This window comes from Typopeltis vanoorti, chromosome 22, assembly GCF_054136105.1.
Source record: "Typopeltis vanoorti isolate ZY-2024b chromosome 22, IOZ_Tvanoo_1.0, whole genome shotgun sequence".
NCBI classification, from domain to species: Eukaryota; Metazoa; Arthropoda; class Arachnida; order Uropygi; family Thelyphonidae; genus Typopeltis; species Typopeltis vanoorti.
The window spans coordinates 90,463,607-90,482,817 of record NC_143570.1 but is presented as its reverse complement, the minus strand read 5'-3'; the positions used below and the strand labels follow the sequence as shown (position 1 = coordinate 90,482,817).

General features: G+C 37.2%; 1 protein-coding gene across 6 annotated transcripts in view; it reads right to left on the bottom strand.

Moving 5' to 3' along the window:
* The window catches only part of LOC150094561 (transmembrane protein 198-like), a 261,654-nt gene that overhangs the window by 102,506 nt on the left and 139,937 nt on the right, over nucleotides 1-19,211 (bottom strand). For all 6 annotated transcript variants that reach the window (XM_090411785.1, XM_090411783.1, XM_090411787.1 and 3 more), the window contains one exon: nucleotides 5,425-5,754. In XM_090411785.1, coding sequence (XP_090267911.1) covers nucleotides 5,425-5,754 — 330 coding nt within the window. The remainder of the gene's footprint in view (nucleotides 1-5,424; nucleotides 5,755-19,211) is intronic.

Here is a 19,211-nt window from a genome sequence, read left to right as displayed (position 1 = left end):
AAACAGCTATGGAGGGAATTTAAGGAGAAAGGTGACCGGCAGGCACATGAACAGTATAAAGCGCAGGCTAGAAGGGTAACGAGTGTGGTAAGAAAAGCAAAAAAGGATTACGAAAGAACATTGGCCATGCAGGCTAAAGAGAATCCTAAACAGTTTTTTCGATATGTTGCAAAGTAAAAGGAAAAATGTATATGGCAGAATGATTTTAAAGAATGCCAATGGTAGGGAGGTAACTGAATCAGTTGATATAGTTGAGTAACTGAGTGAGCACTCGGTAACTCAACTATATCAACTCAGTAACTCAACTTTGATAGTTTGAGCACTCAGTAACTCAACTACGCAAGAATATATCATCCAGGTGGTGATATTGCAGAAACGAATGAAGTGGAGGTGAGTAGTCTATTGCATAACCTAAATGTCAATACATCTGTGAGGTTGGATGGTATACCAGCTCGTGTCGTATGAGAAGCGGCTAAAGAATTGTCAGTACCCTTGACCATTTTGTTTAATTTGAGTCTCGGGTCTGGGTTAGTCCTGAGGGGGTGGAAAGAGGGAAAATAGTTCCACTGCATAAAGGTGGTTCCAAGACCGCTGTTGTAAAATACCGACCAATTAGCATATCAGGAATCATTGTCAAGTTCTTAGAGAAATTAGTCAAGGAAAGAATACAGGATTGGATAGATGAAAATGGGATATTGTATGGGGGACAACACGGTTTTGTGAATGGTAGATCATGCCTCAGTAACTTGCTCACGTTTTATAACACAGTGATGGCTGAACTGGATAAGGGTAATGGGTTTACAGTGATTCTACTGGACCTTGCCAAGGCCTTTGACAGGATACCACATGGAACCCTAATCAGTAAACTGGAGCAGATGGGGATAGATATAGGGTTGGTGAGATGGATAGGAGGGTGATTGATGGAGAGATACCAGAGAGTGGTTTATTCAGGAGTGGAGTCTAAAAGACGGCTTGTGGCTAGTGGTGTGCCACAGGGCTCTGTTCTTGGACCACTGCTTTTCAATTTGTTCATCAATGATATAGGTAAGGATCTGAGAGGAAGTGTTCACTTGTTTGCTGATGATGCAAAGTTGGGTAGAGCAATTGTGAGTGCACAGGATGTCAAAATTTTGCAGGATGATTTGGATAGTTTGGAGGACTGGGATAGGAAAAATGGATGTCAATTTAATGTGGCAAAGTGTAAGGTTATGCACTTTGGGGTGAAAAGAATAGCAGCAGTATATCACATTGGTGGAACCGTACTCCAGGAGATTGATGAGGCCAAGGATTTGGGAGTGTTGGTGGATAGGGAATTGAAGTTTAGGGGACACATTGCAAAAGTGGCTAAATCAGCTCATCAAATCACTTGGCTTCTGAAAAATACTTTAACATGTAGAGACAAACAAGTTGTTGTTCCTCTGTATCGAGCCTTGATAAGACCCCATCTGGACTACTGTGCCCAGTTATGGGCACCAGGGTTTCTTCGTGATGGGGAGGAAGTGGAGATGATCCAGAGACGAGTGACCAAGATGATAGCAGGTTTCTATAAGATTTGTGGGTTACAGTAATTGGTCGCTAGACGGAAGAGGGGTGATATGATTGAGACATTCAAATTACTGAAGGGTTTCTAGAAGATTAATCCAGAAGATATTTTTGAAAATAGGACTGGTGGTGGGAGGACTAGGGGCCATGCATGGAAGCTGGGCAAGAGCGTGGTTGACAAGGGTGTTAGAGCTAGGTTCTTTACTTGGAGAGTGGTAAATGAGTGGAATAAGCTGTCAGAGTCTGTTGTGGGTGCTACGACCGTGAATGAGTTCAAGGCAAGGTATGATAGATACTGTGTGAATGTCGAATAGTTGTTCTTGACATGATGTTAGTGCCTCCCTCGATGAGTCTGTCGACTCCTTGGAGTTGCCCAGAATAATAACAATAATAATAATATCGTGCACTTGATCAATGATTTCTGGTGTTTTGCACTTTTTGGACATCTTTCTCATGGATCATCTTCAAGGCTAGTACGGCCACATTTAAATTCAGCAACCCATTTCTTAATTGTCAAAAACGAAGGAGAAGAGAGCCCATAAACTTTTATGAACTTTGAATGAATTTCTTTTGGCGTTAAACCTTCTTTTACAAAAAATTTTATAACCACACAATACTCAATTTTATCCATTTCAAGGATTACAGACACCACTTTTGCTTCAGACAGCTGTATAAAACAAACTACTTGATAGAATGACTTGCAATTTCACATGGATGCTTATGACAGATGTACGAACTTAAAAAAAAAAAAAAACATCTTGCTGATAGTGTTACCATCTACGGTATGGTCAAGGCTGAAAACCTTTCAGACCACCCTCGTAAGTAAAACATATATTATGTTTAACTATGTGCTGATATTCTGTTTCTCTGGTAGTGTTCATACTGTGAAACACTATTATTAATTATAGGTATTATTTCTGGGAAAATTCCCATGTTATTCCTCTTAAAAACTATTATTTTTATGGCTATTTCGCCATAAAGTCTACAAATTTCCTTGCCAAAAAGACTGCGATGTCACCTACGCTGGCTCTACCATTATGTCTTTATGGGCAAGACTACAAGAACATGTCCGTAACTGTAACATCCCTATTCCAGAACATTTAAATACTAAAAAATGCACAAACAAAAAGAAAAATAGAATACAAAGTACAGGGAAAACAGAAATAGCAACTCATGCCCTTGAACAGAAATACACCCTGCAAATCGACAAGGCCATAATAATAGACAGACAAGACAATGAAACAATGCTTACAATATCGGAAATGATAGCCATAAAATATGACAAAAACTCAATCAACGTCCACCAACCCTACATAATCTCCGAGTGTTGGAAGCTCCATAACATAAAAATTAGGTCATGACCCCGACCATTAGGCAATAACACAAGCACATCAAAGGTAGAAACACCAAGCCAACATGACAGGATCCACTTCTCCCAATGTGTTCCTAAGATGACGAACGGTCAAAACGGCTCGCACCACGTTAACCCCCTCCCCTGATGCCTTTTCAGATAAGCCCTCCCTTCTTTAAAAAAACAATTTCTATTTTCAGCCCCCTTTTCCTATTTCTTTCCTCCCTCCAAAAATTGCACTCTGCTCACCCTTAATAATAATATTATATATACATATTATATAAAAAAAACCGGGTGTTTTCAAATTAATTCTCCCACATTGCCTCAACCCCCCTTCCTTTAACAGCCTAACAGCAGAAGTATGCACATCACGGAAAGAAGACAGCCAACAACATCCACGCAAGGTATGTCTGAAATTTCTTCCTCTATTATTCTGCATACATTTGTCTCTATTATACATCAGTAATGCCCTAAGAATTTTTGAGTAGAATGCCAATGACACGAAAAAAGGGGCACGCCTAAACGAAAGCAGGCGAAATAATCATAAAAATAATAAAACTCGTCAGTGCGGTTAGCCTAGTGGCTGTGCACTTCACAACCATATGCCTGGGGAAGGAGTGTCCTAGGTTCAATTCCCGTAGGTAACATGAGGAGTTGAAGGATCTTCCTCAGTCATAGCCAAGTAAGCTGGTCTTGGGCGTAGACAGTAAGGTTTTTTCACCAGTTTATCCTGGAGTTTTTCATCCTGCAAAGCAGGCAAACCGGCCTTGAGAACTCAACACTACGGACATAGGATATACATGGGCATAGGGCTGACCACCTTATCCTGTGAACGGTTTGAGGTCCGATGATTAATAAACCCTCAATACCACAAGGTAAAAGGAAGATGAGATGAGATTAATAGTCACCAATATCATCTAGGCCTTTAATTTTTCCATTAAATATACTACTTGTGATACCTCATTTTATTAGCATAAAATTTTCAGCCAGAAATTTCTAATGTATGCTTTGCTTGCAGAATTTATTATGGGAACAATGGATCACTCCAGAAAAATCCACAAAAGTGAACATATACAGAAAAAGATAATATACAGAAAAAGAGTACATAAGTCAGGTTTAGCCTTTCACACAATCAGTGAGAAACAAAATACTAATTAGCCGCATTTTCGAGGTTATTTTGGAATTACAGCAATTAAAACTATGAAGCTGGTGTATCATGTCTGTTAACCTGCATGTGTTCGTTCTTGTTGATCTGTCTATTTTGCAGGATGAAAAACTGAAGTTTACAAGAGGAAAACCTTGTCACCTCTATATGAGACTACTAACTCAACTTCAGATGAAAAGCTATTATAAAGATTCTTTGCATACTAGATGGAATTCAAGCCTGTGTCTTACCAACCAAAGGGCATCATATCATCATTGGAGACTGAGCTAGAGGATATTTGGTAGCACACCAAAATGCTGTACATCTCAAAAGGGTTACATCCATAAAAACTGGGAATGCTCTTATGAACTTCAAGCTTTCCTTTTCTTCTTCACTTCTTCTTTGGTGAAGAAGCTGAAAACTGATTTTCTGTTTTGCGTAGTGATTATGTTATAAAGTATGGTTTAGCTGAATAGAGACAGAAATGAAAACATCACTGGAGTTGGAAAGTGAGACCATGTATATTTGTAAAGTGTATCTGGAAATTTTTTGGAAGCTTTGCTTTTTCTGCATGTTATATTTTTTTTTTCTTTGTTTGTTTCAATTGCATGGTACTTGCACTTGTCAGCTGAAGGTAACACTGTGAGATCATCTTTGTCTGTTTAACAAATATTCCAACAATACATGAAGTTCTGATACATAAAATTTAGTAACCTTTTATGTATTGTAACCTATTTTAGATGCATTACTCTTGTTTGCTTGTTTTTTTAGCAACATACAAGTTTAAATCAATGCAATCAAGTGTTATTATATTTTTCTAAGTTTTGAAAAATTTCTTCCCTAAGCATGAACCTGAATTCAAGGAAAAAGCCTTCTTCTACGGGGCAAATATTTTACAGCAACCTTAGTGATTGTAAACTAACTACAGCTGAGCTGATGTGGTGGTGGAAGATACAAAATCAAGTGTCTGTACACACATTTTTACATTGGTCTATTTTAACATTTATCTGTTCAATCTTTGGTAACAGACTACTCTATTTCGTTACATAAATCATCAAACCACTTCTGTAAAATGCATACAAAAAATGATTTATACTAAAAAAACAATTTAGCTGATTTCAGTGGTTGCATTATCATGCTGTGAAATTTATTCAGATTATCTAAAAATTAGGTGTTAGCTAATTTTCATTAGCAGTGTACCTTTCCGATTAGAAACCTGAAACCACTTGTTGTTCTAAACACAAAAAAAAAATCAGTATATTACATTAATGTGAAAATTCTTCAAATTAAAAAAAAATAAATAAAGATAAAAATCTGTAATTTAGAAACTCAAATCAGTTGTTCTAAAATACAACAGCAACCTAATATTAAATTTAAATTCACTTACCTTTTTGCCAAAATAATGTGATGACAGCCCCAAAAAGTCCACAGCCCATCAATATAGCTACAGTAATCCAAACAGTACTAGGGATATACCACACATGCAATATCATCAGTAAGGCCACACCTGTAAACAGTCCCATGTGGAAACCAGTCATGAAGAGGCCAACATACTGTACTAACATTGTAATTAAGCCAAACAGCACACCAGCTCCTAAAGCAACACCAGCATTACCAGCAGTTGGTAGCAAATCTTCCTCTAGGCAAATAAGATAGACAACTACTGACCCAAATGTGAATCCTGTCAGAAACATTACTGCTTTAAAACAGCGATATCCTTTAAGAAAAAAAAAAGAGAGATAGGAGAAATCTCTTGATACATTATAAAATGCCACATAAGTAAAATATTAATACTATTTAAGAAATTAATTATGATATGATCATTATCATGTGAATATCATATTGTCTCAAAACTATCAAGAGAAACCAAAACTAACCGCTATTCACCAAATGTCTATCATAGCCCTGAAACCATTTCAGCAAACAACAAAGCATTCTCAATTGCTTCCAGCAACGAATTCCACAAATTTGCTACTCTCCATACAAAACATCTAGCCTTCACATCTTTGCTAATAACTCTAAATTAAAGATGCCAAGAAATTATATTCTGGTTTCATCCTTTATCCAAGTGACTTCTGCATTACTTCAACCCTGGTATCATTTCTGGGTCTGGCTCCCACTGATGAGACCTCAATAAAGGCCCTGGGTAGTGGCCCTTCCCATAATACATAACATAATATATGTCCATAAGGATTATGTGCATTCCATTATGGGATACTGAGGCAATTGATGTGAAGTCATTAGCCTCTATATACAAATAGCCCAGTTGTGAAGTGAGTTCACGTGCAAACTTTGTTTACTTACACTTGGATAAAGGATGAAACTAAGAATATAATTTCTTGGCATCTTTAATTTATAGTATAACCAAGTGAAAAAACTTTCAACAGCTAATAACTCTCTCATATAACTTTGAGGGATGATCATTAAGCACTGAAATTTTTTTAGCATCTACTCATACACTATAAAACTTTGTTTAGAAATTCATGTTTCTATTATAATCCCTCATTACTATCTGTCAACCAAACTTTGTAACCCAAAAAACTATGCTCACAGAGTGCAGTTCATAGACTCATCACTATTTTAGGTAGTTACCCTTGCATCTTCTCTACCACATCTAGATCCCAAAGTAGCTCAGGCAATCAAATCTGTGCATAGTACACTATACTTGACAGAAAATTACTTGTTTTTATTCTCTGTTATGCTTACCTGCTATAACTATTTGTGTACACAATATTGCAGATGTGGACATATCAAAGCTTTACAGTGGAATAATAACCTCCTTGTCTACTTGTCATTGAACTCTTCACTGATAGGTAAAGACAAAGACAATAAGTAATCCTTTGAACTATTCTGCAATATGACCTCTGAACTTCAACTATCGTCTACCAACACCTCTCCCTCTCTATACATACATATCCCAAAGCCACATCAATTTCTTGCAGTCTAGTTCCAGCTATGTAACAGAGAGGCTTATGGATTTTTCATCCCAAAGCAGACAATTGCATACTTTAAGACAATGAACTGACAAGTGTGATCCTTTGCCTAAACTGCCAGTCTATTTAGACCATCCAAGAGAATCTCTATACCACCATTGTTAACTATTGCCCTACCCAGTTTTGCATCATCAGCAAACGGAATATTCCTTCATAGATCATTCCCAATATCACTAATGTACAAACTGAACAGTAGCACCTAAGTCCTAAGCCTGAGTATACCACAGGTAATCTGGTTTCTCTTTGATTCAACCCAGTCACATGCTGCTCTGTGATGTCTGTCTGTCCTGTCAGCAATCCTCTTTTCCATGTCACCAGCTTCATGTCCATCTGTATCTTATGTAACAGAGTTAAAACATGCAGTATCCTATCAAACTCCTTTACAAAGTCAAGAAATACCATAGTTAGCCATTTCCCTAACCAACATGATTTTCACTTTATTGTAGAAAGATAAGACCTACCCTTAATCAAAATGTGGCATTCCCCCCCCAGCTTCAAAGTGTATCACATGACCATCCACCCATTCCTAAATTCTGTCCTTAACCACTTTTCCAATACTTCAATAAATACCACTCATGAGATACTATCTCTTTCTTGGAGACTCTTTTTCATAACAGGAATATATTATCCTCTTTCCATTCTTGGGACTCTGGCAGTGCTGAGACAAATCACAGCCTTATCAGGAGCACTGCCATTTTTCTTAACACACTAGCTAATATATCATCCAAACCTATGGATGTATTCACATAACTCAATTTCATCTAAATTTTCATGTTGATCCTTGTCACCAGAAATTTACCAAATGATATAGGAAAAACATGCAAAAAACATATCTTTCATAAACAATTTTTCCTCTTAAATTTTATTTAATTCAATTTTAAGTGTTCTGAATGTTTAATGAAATGTCTCCATTTTATTAAGAATTTAGAGGATCAAGTTCAGAAGATAGGTAACTGACAAAGGATGGAGGAGGAATTTTTCAACCAAAGAAAAATATAATAAAATAAAACACACACACACACATATATATATATATACAGGGTGTTCGGGATAAATTTGACAGTTTCGTAAGGAAAAAGAAAATCTTCTTTGTATCTATTAAATTTAATGAATTGACAAAAAAACATTACAGGCAGAGTTAATTACAATACTATCAACAAGATTTACTCAAAATAACCACCATTAGCATCGATCACAGCTTCAATTCTGCTTCGGAACCTCGAACAAGCTGATGCTACAGTCTCCCTGGGAAGGGCCGCAAAAACTGTTTTAATTTTATCCATTAACTGGGCTTTTGTATTACTGGAAGCGCGATTGGTGTCTTTTTCAACTGCGCCCCATACAAAATAATTCATTGGGTTAAGGTCTGGGGAGTTTGGAGGCCAAACATTTGGACTGGTGAAGTCGTAGAAATTTTCAGACAACCATTTTTGACTTTTCCCAGAGGTGTGGCAAGGGGCCGAATCCTGCTGCCATACATACGGCCTACCATTGGCTACCCTTGTTATCCAGGGCTTGACTACAGTTAGCAACTCCACGAACAAAGCCCGAATTCCAATGCCAGGGTTCTTCAACACCTGTTCCTGCAGATTTGCGAGGAATTCTGCTGTACGAACGCAATCAGATCGTCTGCTAGGGATCTTTCTTCTTGCTACATCCTCGTAGTCACCATTGCAAGTCTCTAGTTCATGCCTGATTGTTTTTACTGTATTCAGGGAGCATTGGGCAGCAGTCGTAATATCCTTATTTTGATGGCGGGCACGAATCATCATGATACAAGTTATTCTCTTCCATGATTCAGGTGGGTTCCAGCTATCCATCCTTTCTGACATCTTGTATATGAATGAAGAAGGGTCCAAACTTTTAAATGAAGAGAAGTGTGTGTTAATACATGTAACTTAGGGAAAAATATAATTAATTATAAATATGTCAAATTTATCCCGAACACCCTGTATATATATAGTTTTATGAAAAATATTGAATGACTAGAACCGAGATTTAATTAAAAAGGTTTTAATATAAACACACTACTAGTTTCGGCCTGTAACAGCCTTCTTCAGGTGACATTATAAAAGAAAAAACACTAAACATTGAGGGTTAAAAGACTATGAACATCATAGACAGTCTTTATACATAATTAGCATTAAAACGTTGTAGTTGTATTTGAAGCTGTTCTTTCATTTGTTGCATTGTTGGGAGAGTGCGTGCTTGCTGCATCACGTGAATGCCAGTACATGATTACAGCTGAATGACTATCCGGGAGGTTGTAGCTTAAGTTGTTATTTAGATGAACAGGATTGAAGATGATTTCTCTCAATTCCACAATTTTTCTCTCTATTTCGTCACTGCAACGGAAGATGTTTGTAGATTTTTCCCAGCAGACTTTGTGACTTTGGTTATTATCATTAGGATTAGCCGAGAAGAGGATATGACTTGATAATGCACTTGCTCGCTGTCTCTTGTAAGTAATGTCTCTCATGTGTTCTTCCATACGCATTTCGACAGATTTGTCTGTCTGCCCGAAATAAGGAATATCGCAGTCACATAATATTTTATATACGCCAGGGTATTTGAGTTGATGATGACAAGGTTTTGGGTGGCTAATTAAGGAACGGATCTTTGGAAGTGGAGTGAACAAGTGAACTATTATCAATAATAAAAGAAACTTCAACAAGACACTAAAGAGGATTGGACTAAACATTAACAGGTTGGTCTTCTTAAAACGTTGCAAATTCCATGCTATCTTTCCTAAATTTATATGCTTTAAAGAAAACATAACAACTGAACGTGCGAAGAGAATCTATCATAAAGCTAAATTAGACCTACTGTCTGAAAGAATATCGGATACTAAACGCACTCTCGCTTTTCTTTTCAATAAAAAAAGAACCATAGCTGAAATACTGGAAGAATCTCTAGATAATGAAAGTCGGCATACCTTTAATACATACTGTGAATCTCAAGCAGCCAGAACACAATATAATAACAAAGTAAATCTTATAAGAAAATTTGAAACGTTAAAGAGATTACAAAATAATAGGAACTCAAAACCACACATCAATATTGACAAAGTCGTAATCAACAAATCCTCCTATATACTTTCAGATGTAGAACAAAGCATCCTTAGTAAAGGTCTAAACTTCATTCCTTCACCAAAATTAATACCAAAGGAAACACTACTTACAAAAATAGAAAGAGCTGCTTCTTTTCTCCCTCCACAAGATGCAAACCTTCTATGTATTGAATCAATCTTTATTATCAATAACGCAAAACCACCTGCAGACAACATTACTTCAACTGAACGCAAAGCTATTAAAAGTTTAAAAAACAACAGAGATATAATCATCCTCCCTGCAGATAAAGGAAATGCAACAGTCATCATGAACTCCGAAGATTACAAGAATAAAATGATTGATTTACTACATAATGATACCTACTCAATACTTGAGAGAGATCCAACTCGTGAACTTCAAAATCGTACAAACAACTTATTAAAAACAACAACTGAATTATCCCGAAACGTCCGTTTATCTCTTCGCTCTCTCCATCCGTTAATTCCTCGCATATATGGTGTTCCTAAAATCCATAAAGAGAACACCCCATTACGCCCAATTGTAGAAGGTATCGATTCTCCTACATACAATCTTTCAAAATACCTTGCCAAATACCTCAAAAGTTTTTCAGGGAAATCACCTTCCTTTATCAAGAACACTACAGAATTTGTTACATACATCAAGGATATTACAGTTGATGAAAATGACATCATGGCTAGCTTGGACATAACTTCTTTGTTCACTAATGTCCCAACAGATGAAGTCCTAACATTACTCAAGGACAAGTTATCCAAAAAAATGATAGCCTTGCTTACACATTGCATCAGGTCCGGTTACTTCAAATTTCAAGATAATATTTACAAACAAAATCATGGACTGGCTATGGGTAATCCTTTATCTCCTGTTCTTGCAAATATTTACTTAGAAGATTTTGAAACCAAGGCTATCTCTTCCTTTATTTTAACACCTAAAGTTTGGAAACGTTATGTGGATGATGTCTTCATTGTTTGGAGCCATGGACATGAATCCCTTATGGTTTTCCTCGAACATCTCAATAGCCGACATCAAAGTATTAAGTTTACTGCTGAGCTTGAAACGGATAATTCCTTGCCTTTTCTTGATGTCAAACTGACTCGCTCTTCTGCTGGTAAACTAAAAATATCGATATATAGAAAACCCACACATACCAACAGATATCTGCACAGTCAATCTCATCATTTCCCTCCTCATAAGCTTGGAATAATTTCCACCTTGGGACATAGAGCCCGTTCTCTTCTTGATGATCCAAATGAACTGCTTACAGAAATAAACCATCTGAAAACTTCTTTCGAAGTTAATGGATATTCCAAGAAAATCATTAACAAATTCCTTCTTAATCCTCCCAGACATCACTCAGAAGAAACAAATAGATTCAAAAGCAATATATCTATTCCTTACATAAGTACTGTTTCACATAAATTAGCAAAAGTTCTAAAAAAATACAATATCAGAACCTTGTTCACTCCACTTCCAAAGATCCATTCCTTAATTAGCCACCCAAAACCTTGTCATCATCAACTCAAATACCCTGGCGTATATAAAATATTATGTGACTGCGATATTCCTTATTTCGGGCAGACAGACAAATCTGTCGAAATGCGTATGGAAGAACACATGAGAGACGTTACTTACAAGAGACAGCGAGCAAGTGCATTATCAAGTCATATCCTCTTCTCGGCTAATCCTAATGATAATAACCAAAGTCACAAAGTCTGCTGGGAAAAATCTACAAACATCTTCCGTTGCAGTGATGAAATAGAGAGAAAAATTGTGGAATCGAGAGAAATCATCTTCAATCCTGTTCATCTAAATAACAACTTAAGCTACAACCTCCCGGATAGTCATTCAGCTGTAATCATGTACTGGCGTTCACGTGATGCAGCAAGCACGCACTCTCCCAACAATGCAACAAATGAAAGAACAGCTTCAAATACAACTACAACGTTTTAATGCTAATTATGTATAAAGACTGTCTATGATGTTCATAGTCTTTTAACCCTCAATGTTTAGTGTTTTTTCTTTTATAATGTCACCTGAAGAAGGCTGTTACAGGCCGAAACTAGTAGTGTGTTTATATTAAAACCTTTTTAATTAAATCTCGGTTCTAGTCATTCAATATTTTTCATAAAACTATGTATGTTAACTGAGTCAATGATCATTCTGTCATATATATATATATATATATATATGTGTGTGTGTGTGTGTGTGTGTGTGTGTGTAAAACTAAAAATCAATAAAAGGTTATAATGACATTGATTTGTGAATCATGCACAGCAGACCTTAGCAAGATATTAGTCATTATCTGATAGTGGACTGCAAACCAATAATGGGTAGATCTTCAATATGAAAGGGAAATAATATATACTTTTCCATTATACCAGTGGTGTACTGCTAAAATAAAATACTAAAATCATATCCAGTGATGTACTGATAAATGTGAAAAATACCAAAATTTTTTTTTGTTTAATAATAATAAAAACATTCTTCTTTTCAGCCATTTTCTGTCCACTGCTGGACGAAAGCCTCTCCAGTTCTTTCCACCTTTCTCTGTTCTTGGCAATGGTTGACCAATTTTTCCCAACAAAATCTGACAGTTCATCACTCTACCTTCTTTTAGGACATCCTTATTCCCCTTCTTTTGGAATCCAGTTTGTTAGTATGGTGGTCCATCGCTCATCTTCTCTTCTGGATAGATGTCCAGCCCATTTTCATTTTAGTAGCTTGTGGTGAAGAATGATGTCAGCAATATGAGTATGGCTTCTTATCTTTTAATGTGATGCCAAGCATCAACCTCTCCATTTTTCTTTGAGTTGTTGTTAGTTTATTTGCCAGTGCTTTTGTTAGCGACCAAGTTTCACAACCATATGTGATGACTGGAAGTATACACTGGTTAAATGTCTTACTTTTTAAAGTAAGTGTATATTTTCAAAACAGTGAATGATGTCCCACAGAGTGGGACATCATTCATTGTTTTGAAAAATGTTTTTCAATTTTCTGAATGCACCCCAGGCAAGTTGAACTCTCCTAATTATTTCCTTTTGGAGTCCAGAGTTTAGATCAATGAGATGACTTATGTGTATGAAGAGACTCTTTCCAAGAAACTGTTTTCTGGTATTATGTTTTTTGGTGTTACAAAATGATTAAACATGATTTTAGTTTTTTCTCTGTTTATTTTTAGACCGACTTTTCTGCTTTCATGATATAGATCTTCTGGAGTGTTTGCAAAAATTATGATATCATATGCATATCTTAGGTGTGTTAAGTTTCTGTTATTAATTTTTATACTAACGTTTGTCCAGTTTATATTACTGAATATTTCTTGAAGGACTGCTGTAAAGATTTTGGGTGATAGAGAATCTCCTTGTTGGACACCTTTTTCAATTGATATTTTATTGCTACTTGTGTGAAGTTGGATTGTTGCAGTGTGGTATGTTTCCTGGAGGAGGAGGTCCATATATTCTCCAGGAACTCCCTGCTTCTGGAGTGCTTTGATTATTGCATTGGTTTTGATGGAATCAAATCCTTTTTCATAATCAATAAAGGCTAAACAGAGAGGCAATTGGTTTTCTTCTGCTTTTTCTATTATTTGTTTTACTGCATGAATATGATCAATTGTGTTAAAGCCTTTACGGAATCCTGCTTGTTCTACTGGTTGATTTGAGTCGAGAAGAGGGGTTAACTTGTCGGTTATTACTTTTGTGAGAATTTTGTACAGATTGGAGAGAATACCAAAATAAAAACCTATGTATCGTTAATCCTTTGAGCAATAAAGTAGTATATTTATATCGCCAGGCTTTAATCCCAAAACAGTATCAATACATACTGCTTGGAAAGAAGTCAACGGACACCCCAATGGACAAGGTGCATCATGCCATGTAACAAGTCATGTGCTTGTAGCCATTATAAATTGGAGGAATATGTTACTCCCAAGACAGTACAAACGTGTCCAAGTAAAATGGCTGTGAGAAGGGAACTGATGGAGTTTGAAAGAGGAGTTGTGATAGGACGTCAGGTTGCAGGTCTACCTGATTGGCAAATTGAACCATCTCAGGTCAACAATCAATGATACCATACTGAGATATGGAAGCGTGGAAAGTTAACCGCAAGTGCTACCCACAGTGGATGATCCACCACACTCATTGAACATGACTGTAGGGTGCTACGAAGGATAATATGTAAAAAAAAAAAAAAAAAAAAAAAAAAAACATTTATTGGCCAACACATTGAATGTGCAGTACCAGGCTGATTGGAACATGAATCTTCACATAAACATTCAGAACCAAGGCTCACACATAATATGCAACCCCTACATTATCAGAACTAATATGCAGTGTCATCTTCAGTGGTGCAAAGATGCATGTATAGTGAGACAAGGAAGCTTGGAAAACTGCCATGGAGCAATGCATCATGCTATACCCTCTACTGAGCAGATGGACAAGTGCATCATGCTATACCCTCTACTGAGCAGATGGCAGATGCCTGGTGAATGTCTCGTACCAGAGTGCATAACCTCAACTATGATATTTGGAGGTGGCAGTGTGATGTCCTGTTTTTCCTGGTTTGTCACCTCATACTTCTGTTTGTGGCACGACCAAGATTTAACTCTGAGAGGTATCTGAATATTCTGGACAATGCAATGCAATGCTTCCAACTTTGTGGCATTTCTCTGGAACTGACCATTGTCTCTTTCAGTAAGACAATGCACTGCATCATAAGGCTTCTGCTGTAACTACATGGATTGTGGACATGAATGTCACCACACTTAAAGGGCCTCCACAGAGCCACGATCTCCAACCTACTGAACATGTGTGGGATGAACTGGAGCATCAAATGAGGTCAAGGAACATCCACCCCACAATACATGATTTCAGGAAGAATGGTCCAAAACTCCCACTGATCACTATCGTACACTGGTGGAAAGAGGTCCCCTAGGATTGCTGTAGTCATCGCAGCAAAAGGCCCTACATCCTAATTAAGGTGGGTGCCATGGCTGTTTGTTCCTCACACTATGGTGTCTGTTGACATCTTTTCCAATTTTTAAATATGAAAAGAAGTCAACGTCTTTTCCAAAATTTTAATCACAGTAAAGCTGTAAATTTAAGTTAGCTTTTGAGTATTTGCAGGGAGGTTTCACAATTTCTTAGCAACCTTCCCATTTATTTTTTCATGTATTTATTATTATTACAGGCAACTCCAAGAAGTCCTTAGACTCATCGAGGGAGGCCCTAAACATCATGTCCATCACAACTATTGGACATTCACACAGTATCTATCATACTTTGCCTTGAACTCATTCACTGTCATAGCACCCACAACAGACTCCGGCAACTTATTCCACTCATTCACCACTCTAAAAGTAAAAAACCCAGCTCTAACTCCCTTACTAACCACACTCTTGCCCAGCTTCCATGGATGTCCCCTAGTCCTCCCACCACCAGTCCTGTTCCCAAAAATATCCTCTGAATTAATCCTATAGAAACCTTTCAGCAATTTGAATGTCTCAATCATATCTCCCCTTTTCCGCCTATCAACCAATTTCTGCAACCCACAAATCTTCAACCTGTTTTCATAAGGTTCAACTACCTGCTATCATCTTGGTGATTAACCTCTGGATCCTCTCAACTGCCTCCCCATTAAGAAGAAACCTAGGTGACCAGATCTGGGCACAGTAATCAAGATGGGGGTCTTATCAAGGCTCGATACAGAGGAACAATAACTTGCTTATCTCCTCGTCAAAGTATTCTTCAGCATCCAAGTGATTTGATGAGCTGATTTAGCCACTTTTGCAATGTGTCCCCTAAACTTCAACTCCCTATTCACCAACACTCCCAAGTCCCTGGCCTCATCAGTCTCCTGGAGTACAGTTCCACCAATGTGATATACTGCTGCTAATCTTTTCACTTACATTTTACATTTTACTTTTACATCTTACATTTTGCCACATTAAATTGACATCCATTCCCCTTAGCCTATACCTCCAATCTATCCAAATCATCCTGCAAAATTTTGACATCTTTTGCATTCACTATTGCCCTACCCAACTTAGCATCATCAGCGAACAAATGAACCATTCCTCTCAGATCCTTCCCTATATCGTTAATGAACAAATTAAACAGCAGTGGTCCAAGAACAGAACCTTGCAGCACACCACTAGCCACAGGCAGTCTTTTGGACTCTACTCCTGAGTAAACTACACTCTGGTATCTCTCCATCAACCAGTCTCCTATCCATCTCACCAACCCTATATCCATTCCCATATGTTGCAGTTTATGGATTAGCCTTCCATATGGTATCCTGTCAAAGGCCTTAGCCAGGTCCAGCAGTATTACTGTAAACCCATTACCTTTATCCAGTTCAGCCATCACTGTGTTACAAAACCATACTGTCCCTCATACAGTATCTCATTTTCATCAATCCATTCCTGTATTTTATCCTTGACTATTTTCTCCAAGACCTTGAGAACGACTCCTGATATGCTGATCGGTCGGTAATTTGCAACAGTAGTCTTGGATCCTCCTTTATGCAGTGGAATTATTTTCCCCCTCTTTCCACCCCTTCGGGACTAAACCGGACCCGAGACTCAGATTAAACAATAAGGTCAAGGGCACTGACAATTCTTTAGCCGTTTCACGTAATACCCGTGCTGATATACCATCCAATCCCACAGATGTATTCACATTAAGGTTCTGTAATAGATTCACCTCAATTCCCATATAAACTAATGGTTCCTTCATTCCTTAGAACGTCACCACCTGGATGATATACTATTGCAAAGTATTTATATGCTACAGAAGTTGAGATATATATTTTTAACTCACTGCTCAAAGGGTTAATTATAATAAAATAAAAACCCCAAAATAAATATTATTAGTGAAAAAGTGAATTAAATTATATTAATAAAACAAGTAAAGTAAAACCTAATAGGTATTTTTCAACCAACTTCCTAAAAATTAAAGTCTGGATCTCCCACTGGAAATATATATTTACACAGTGGCAAAACAGATTTATATTCAAATCACAGAAGTAAATTAAAGATATTTGGGAAATATTAACTTCATTATAATTTTAACAGCAAATAAAATCTTCAACTATCAAATAAATCAGATTAAATACCTTTAATATCTGATTGAACAAAAGATTGAAGATTTGCCATTTCCTTTTTTTTTTAAATTTTATTTACACAGAGCTCTTCACCTCCCCATGAAGACTAACCATCTGCACTACAACTAGCAAATACAAATAGTTAAGTCATCTTAAGTAATCTTAATGTCCATAATTCCAACTGGTTCCCCCTTTACAACACCACTAACTGAGCTGGATGCAGAAGTTTTTACTATAAGCAATGACTTAACACAAATCACACATCTGCTTACGTGAATTCATAACCCTTTTTCTTTCCCAATACCCGGATCCCTTTTTAACCAGTTCTCCTTCCAGATACATGTTAGGGTAACCTCTCCTCTCAGTAACTCACACCACAATCTAGTGTAAGTCTCCTCTCACAAGATACCCTTCTTCCAACCACTCCAAACTTGTGTCCTTTGACACTGGAAAAGTGTCAAGTAAAACAACTAATGGAATTTCTATTCTTCCTCTCCATGGCCTCATTATTACCTCAGCTTTTCTGATCCAGATACCTTCCCTCAAGTGAGTCACAGAACAGAAATGTTCTCAGCACTAAGCTTTCATTTCCCACTGTGTCCAAACTTTTCATCCACTTTCCAAGCCTTAGATCAACAGAAAATATACCAAAGCAGTTGAAGAGAAAACTAAGCTTAGTGCTGGTGGCCTGCATCTAGAATCAAAATTTACACTCCGTCTATGCTGAAGTATGCAGTAAAAGCCATCAGTAATCAAATCCAAATTGGACTTCATAAAGGCCAGCAGCAGAAAACTCTAAATGGAATCAACAGCTTTCTCAACATCTAAAAACCTAGGCATCCTCTTCTGCTCAAGATACTGTTTTTCACCCACCTACTAACTCTATACAAATTCTCCCTAAAAATTCTCAATGCTGTCCAGAAGAGATAATTCCTCCCTTACAGACATACTTCACCCTCTGTTTCACAGATGCTCAGTCTTTGCTCTGTGGCTGTTTCAAAGGTTCTGCCATGCAATGGTAACTACTAGACTGAACTGGTACCCATCATTCCTCCGCTGTCTGTTGGGATGAGGGACATCAAAAGCAGAAGATGCCCAGTACTCCTATTCACTGAAAGCAAACACACTGAACTTATTACTCCTTCACCTTTATTATTCCATCTGCCTCTGGAACATTCTTCCTCATTCTCAAACAACTACAACCTGCAACTCATCAAGAAAAAAATATCAATAGCTTCTTCTTTCCTAACACTCACCCATAGCCTATGCATAGCACTGATGTGCTTATAGACTTTCTACCAGTCATGTGTAGGATCAGTATAAAAAATAAACAATAAATTGACTTAAAGATATTAAATCATTAATTCAGACATAAGGTAAGATTGTATATTATTTCCCCTTACTGATAATCTATGTGTATCTTGGAAAATGATATAATAGCAGATATCAAAATCAGAGATATATCCAGTTTTATGCAGATTTTACAAAATACATTCCATTCATGTGTCGTCTCCTATCTAGGAGGTTGACTACCATGTGTTACTCATCGTTAACTATGGGTGTAACGACATGTGGTGAAGACTATCTCTTCCACATATTGCCGTAAGTATTCATGACTGTAGCAGTGTGAAAAAAAGTGGGTGAAAAAAAACCCTCTACCTCCATATGAGACTGGCTAACTCACCTTTAGTCGAAAGAGACTAGATAAAGATTCCTCACATCATCGAACCCAGGTCTTTCCCACCAAAGGGCTTCGTCTATACCAAGCCTGCACAACTTGATCATCTTTGAGGGCCAAACTCAACTTGAATCACCTGACCAAGGGCTAGATCATTTTGGACCTTGAATCTTTTTCAGACACTTTTTTATAAACTCTCCCTCAGCAAATGATTTGCCAGCACAAACTATTTCTTGTGATTTTTTAAGCTTACCTTTGTGGCAACTTCATTTGCAGATGTCACCTTTTTAAAGGCTTGTTGCTCACTGCTAAG